Source organism: Nanorana parkeri, unplaced genomic scaffold (genome assembly GCF_000935625.1).
Source record: "Nanorana parkeri isolate BGI_ZX_2015 unplaced genomic scaffold, ASM93562v1 scaffold20, whole genome shotgun sequence".
Lineage (NCBI taxonomy): Eukaryota > Metazoa > Chordata > Amphibia > Anura > Dicroglossidae > Nanorana > Nanorana parkeri.
In genome coordinates this window covers 1,508,163-1,514,212 of record NW_017306288.1, presented here as the reverse complement: position 1 = coordinate 1,514,212, position 6,050 = coordinate 1,508,163, and the positions used below count along the sequence as shown (strand labels likewise).

The 6,050-nt window shown below is 44.8% G+C and overlaps 1 protein-coding gene across 1 annotated transcript in view; it reads right to left on the bottom strand.

Moving 5' to 3' along the window:
• Nucleotides 1–713: 713 nt before the first annotated feature.
• The window catches only part of L3HYPDH (trans-L-3-hydroxyproline dehydratase), a 6,336-nt gene continuing 999 nt past the window's right edge, over nt 714–6,050 (bottom strand). Inside the window, exons 2-5 of the mRNA XM_018562274.1 lie at nt 5,045–5,214; nt 4,738–4,860; nt 2,819–2,956; nt 714–900 (exon numbers count right to left, since the gene is read on the bottom strand). Of these exons, the coding sequence (XP_018417776.1) occupies nt 775–900; nt 2,819–2,956; nt 4,738–4,860; nt 5,045–5,214 (557 nt within the window). The 3' untranslated portion in view covers nt 714–774. The remainder of the gene's footprint in view (nt 901–2,818; nt 2,957–4,737; nt 4,861–5,044; nt 5,215–6,050) is intronic.

Sequence of the window (6,050 nt, the reverse complement as noted above, 5' to 3'; positions counted from 1 at the left end):
TCATCTCTGTCACTCTGCTCTCTACTTGCAATGTAACACACTTGATTGTCTTCTTGTGCTGCTTCTTCCACCCCTTCCCTGAGATCTGCTGTACAGGCACTGCAAGAGACTGATACCAAATTGGCTGCATTTAAAAAAAAAAATACATTTAAAGAATAACTGCGGGGAAAAACAAAATATACCCTTGCAGTGGAGGCTATCCCGTCAATGTAAGGGTTAAGTGTTTGTTTTGTCTAGGGGACTCAAATGAACCAGATTTACTTACCCGATCCTCAGCCTCACCGGCTCCCTCCAGGCTGCTAGACCGATTAATGCAGCCTCCTCTGCTCTGGGCTCCGGCGGTCTAAGGACTGCTGACGTCCTCACATCAGGTCCATTGACTTGCATTATACGTGCAGATGTCAGGCGACATTCCCCAGCCAAAGCAGAGGGTGAGAAGGGTGAGTGCTGACCACGCAGGACCAAGGATCATAGTTACATAGTTAGTCAGGTTGAAAAAAGACACAAGTCCATCGAGTTTAACCTATAGAGATCAGGTGAGTAAAACTGATTTTAGCTCCCTAGACAAAACAAGCATTTTCCTCAGAGTTCTTCCTTAGATATGCATTAATGATTACAGAGCCACAATGATTTGTGTCCTAAATGTTCCTGTTCAGCTTTAATGTCTAGCAAATGAGGTGATTGTTAAAGAGGTCAGTTGACTGAAATTGGCTGTGTTATGATTCTACAATCCACCATCTCTCTCATAGAATCATGACGCTTGACTTGGGGTTCTTATTTAAGGAGAAACCCGTCCTTCAGCGCATCTTCGTTTTCCAGAACAAAGCTTGCTGTTCCAGTGTAGTAAGCATGGCCAGAGACCTCCACGATCACAGCTTTATGTTCACCACACACAGTTTCCTGAGTAAAGAAATGAACATATCAGAAGAGGGAAAGCAATAAGTTTATTCAATGCACTTCTAATGCCATCCAAAAACCAACACAATGTTGTTTAAAGGAGAACAATGGGGTCAGGGCTTTTCCCCATAGTTCTCCTTAGGGTAACTGGAGGACACAAACTAGCGTCCTCCCGTCACCCAAAGCTCAGTGTACAGCGAGCCACAGCTCGCAGTATACTGAGACGCCGCAGCTGAAACGGATCCCGACAATTATGTCTGGATCCGCCCAGCTGCGTGAGTGACAGCTGGCTCTGCCTATCTAGAGGCAGAGCCAGCTGTACCCGCCCCATTTTGATTTTTTTAGTTTTGGATAGAGTAGAAAGGATTGGAACCTCTGTTAAAATGTTTGAGGCTGGAGAAAGAATGAAGATGCCAAACCAAGGGGTTGGATCCAAAAGATATTTATTTTCACAGATCTGTTTGTAAGACCTAGCTTGAACAATTTGAACAGAATAGCTTTGGACACCATTTTCTGGACCAGATCTGGTCTGGAAAATGCTGTGAACCTGCCTGCAGTTCCAGTGCATTCCAGACCAGAGAAAATTAGACATGCAGTATTTTTCTGGTTTGGTGTGAACAGAGGCCAGAAATAGCATTAGGTTGCATTTTGGGTCCGGAAACAATCTGGTCTGGAGATGATCTGGATGTGGTGTGAATGGGCCCTAAAGGAAGCATTGTTTTGGGAATTATCACTAACTTTTATATTTCTATAGGTTACATAACTAATAGGTGATTTGTCCTTACATACTGGAGTTTAGCCATAGAGAAGAGCTGGGGAAAAATCACAAACTCACGCTTGTTGTGGGGCTCCCTCTGGGCTGCTAGACCGATCCGCGCAGCCTTTTCTTCCCTGGGCTCCGGCAGTAGAAGGAACACTAATGTCATCATGTTTTATGAAGGTCCATTGACCTGCATTAGATGTAAGGATGCCGACGGACATTGCATAGCTGGAGCGGAGGGGGAGAAGAGGAGAATGCAATCTGCTCCGGGACCGAGGATCAAGTGAGTTAAAAAAGCTTTATCTAAACTTTCCTAAAATTTCCCTTTGTGGTGTAGGGGTTTACCCACTGCAAGGATACGTTTGTGATTTTGAGTGATGAGAGAGGAGTCCTACTTCAAGTAAGACTTATTCTGTGGCTTTTACTGTTTGGTCCCTTAGTTTACCCCAAAGGGGAATTCCAAGTAAAAAAACCAACAACTTTCTGTTGGAATGGAGCCCTTCAGTATAGGAACATGGATGAGTTCTTACCTTCCAGACTCCCAAACAAACAGCAGCAGGAAATGTAAGAGGAAAATACAGCAGTTGTATTACTATGCATACAAACATGTAGAAAACATTTGAGTTATTGAATCAGATAGGGAGTGATTATACCCCCATGCTTGGTCGGGCCATTGTCCAGGATTTTGCGCGTTGGGGGACATTAAGGGAATATTAAAAGGTGCTAGTGAGAGTATCTGCTAATCCGAAGATAACAAGGGAGGGGGGGGTAGTCATCAATCAATAGGCGATAGGACATCCTTTCGGTCGTATGAGTAGCCAATGTCGTACTTAAAACTCTATTGTTAGGGATGTCAGCGTGGTATGCGGGTGAGTATGAATAGGGTGAGGGAGTAGGGAGTTAGGTAGCGGGGGAAAGAGGTGGGAGATGCAGTCAGGGTGGGATGACAGGATCTATTTTCTATTATAGACAATGCAACAGGAAGTGCTGGAACACCCACATCTGCCAAGGATGAGAACAGCCTTGACAGGGAGACCCCAATGTTGGACGTATAAGAAAGCAGGAGCTGACTAAGCCCACCAGACTACCCCATACCTAAAATATCTTTTTTTTTTTTTACAAGGGATTTCAAATAAAAAAGTGTTTGTCAACTTGAATTACCTTAACAGCCTTTCCAGTAAATAAAGCGTTTGTGGCTCCACTCTTAAAAGTTCTTGTTTGTTCCAGTTGTATTAGGCCTTTGTGGTATTGTAAAGCAATCCGCGCGGTCACACCAGATCCAGTAGGACTACGATCAACCTGAAGGATTAAAGAAAAAAAATGACAAAAGGTGGAAATGTAAAAAAATATAGGGATTTTTTTTTTTGTCTTTATAGGAAAGAGTCATGAAAAAATAAATGTAAACTTCCAACACATGGAACAAATGACCTCCTGGGAGGAAGACGCCATTGAAAAGTATATGACCACTTGGATCCTGTGGGACCACTTAAATTTCTTTGCTGAATTTCTGCTATATCTATAAATATCACCTGGTCCTATCTGGAGACACAGAAGGCATTAATATAGAATAGTCTCAGGATATGCACAGGAAGGTTCCCTTTTCCTTCCCATTCCCCATCCTTTCTATGTCTGACTCAGCTTCCTATCATTATTTTCTATACTCCTTTTTTCTGCTTTATACGGACCTCCATGAGGGACTCAGCGTACCACATTGAGTAATAGAAAAGCCATAAACTCATACACAATAAAACCCAAGCATGAGATCTAGTTGACAACATTCTTTTATTAGTATTTACTGCAGATATAAACAATGTATTGTTCTGTCTACCTATGACATATGTTTATGATATCATTGTATGCTGATCTGCTAGAATGTAAAAGGAGCATAACAAATATGGCAACAGCACAAATCAATTTGTAACAAACACAAATTTCCCAGCACACTTACCAGCTAGCCTGCAAAAAAAAAAAAAGCTTACACTGTCTCACAACGTGCATTACAAACAGAGGTTTTAGTTGCACAACTTTTGCTAAATATGTGGAAGCTGCACTGCTTCATCAAGGCTCCTCTGTGTAGTGTGGCCCTAACTCTAATCTATGAGAGGCTCTATCTTGGGGCATCCATAGGAATGGACAAATTACATTATAATGCCAAACTGTAATTGACAGTGTACAAAGCAATGTCAGACAGACAGCGGTCGTTAAGCCTGTACAAAGCAATGACAGGCTGACAGCAGCCTCTAAGCCCGTACACAGCAATAACAGGCTGACAGCGGCTGCTAAGCCTCTACATATATCGATGACAGGCTGACAACAGCCGCTAAGCCTGCACAAAGCGATGATGGGCTGACAGTGGCCACTAGGCCTGTACAAGGAGATGAGAGGCTAACAGGAGTCTTTAAGCCTGTACAAAGCAATGATAGGCTGACAACGGCCACTAAGCCTTCACAAATCGATGATGGGCTGAGAGCGGCTGCTAAGCCTATACAAAGCAATGACAGGCTGACAACGGCCCCTAAGCCTGTACAAAGCAATGATAGGCTGACAACGGCTACTAAGCCTGTACATAGCGATGGCAGGCTGACAACGGCCACTAAGCCTTCCCAAATCGATGATGGGCTGAGAGCGGCTGCTAAGCCTATACAAAGCAATGACAGGCTGACAGCGGCCCCTAAGCCCGTACAAAGCAATGACAGGCCGACAGTGGCTGCTAGGCCTGTACAAGGAGAGATGGGAGGCTAACAGAAGTCTTTAAGCCTGTACAAAGCAATGACAGGCTGGCAGTGGCCGCAGTGGCCTGCTGGTGTCCAGATGTTTTTGCACATGGGACTCTTATCTGCAGTTAGGGACAGATGATCGCTCCTAGATGCAAACAGCTGATAGCAGTGGCAATGCTTTGCAGGCTCCAATGCACAAAAATCATAAATGCATTTTTTATTTTTCCCCCCAAAAGCTGGATTACGCCTTTAACACATAATTAGATGGGGTTAATCTCGAAGACAAACATTAGAATAAGTAGGGAGCATGACTCAAGAAGTGAGTGCTTCTTGGTGGTTTTCTTTGTATCAACAGATTGCTACCTGGGACTCTGCAAATATACAGATGTTGGCAGTGGGCTCCTCGCTGTAACCATCCTTTCCGTCAGTCAATATTGTGCCATATAAGAAAGCCAGATCTTCACTGTCTGGGTGGCTGATTTTAACCTGAAAGAAAACTCAGAGGTTCAGTAAACATTTCCGATGACAGACAAGGGGTGTTAGCTTTATTACTTGTTGGAGGAAGAAATATTAGTATTTATGTTAATATATCAGTCACCGGACAGAAGAGCAGATAAGGGGGTGCAGAGGACAGGTCATTAGATCGGTCGCAGCGGGCAGCGTTCCCTACCTGAGCCTTCACAGCATCAGTCACTGCAGCTGCAGCATCTACCAGATCCCTCGTCTTAGTGGCGCACACATCCAGGCCAAACCTCTCTGCACTTACAAAGGCATAGAATGCTCCTCCATATGCTATGTCCACTACTACCTTCCCATAGCCGGGAACATCAACTGTCACATCTGCACACACAAAATAGCAGGGGAGCGTACATTTCAGAGGGTGACCTCATAAAGTGTGATGCAGAGGGTGTAGTAATACCGTGTGGTGCAGAGGGTGTAGTAATACCGTGTGGTGCAGAGGGTGTAGTAATACCGTGTGGTGCACAGGGTGTAGTAATAATGTGTGGTGCAGAGGGTGCAGTAATACCGTGTGGTGCAGAGGGTGTAGTAATACCGTGTGGTGCAGAGGGTGTAGTAATACCGTGTGTAGAGTGTGGAGTAATAGCGTGGGGTGCAGAGGGTGTAGTAATACCGTGTGGTGCAGAGGGTGTAGTAATACCGTGTGGTGCAGAGGGTGTAGTAATACCGTGTGGTGCAGAGGGTGTAGTAATACCGTGTGGTGCAGAGGGTGTAGTAATACCGTGTGGTGCAGAGGGTGTAGTAATACCGTGTGGTGCAGAGGGTGTAGTAATAATAACATACCATGCAGTAAAAGCACTAATAACATACGGAGCAGAGGGTGATGTAATAAAGTGCGGAGCAGAGGGTGATGCAATATCGAACGGTGCAGAGTGCAACCCAAGGAAGTGCGGTGCAGATGAAGTAATATGCAACACAGTGATGATATGATAACAATTACCTGTACAGAGGGTGACACAATGAAGTAGGGTGCAGAGGGTGACACAATGAGGTAGGGTGCAGAGGGTGGCACAATGAAGTAGAGTGAAGAGGGTGGCACAATGAAGTAGAGTGCAGAGGGTGGCACAATGAAGTAGGGTGCAGAGGGTGGCACAATGAAGTAGGGTGCAGAGGGTGGCACAATGAAGTAGGGTGCAGAGGGTGGCACAATGAAGTAG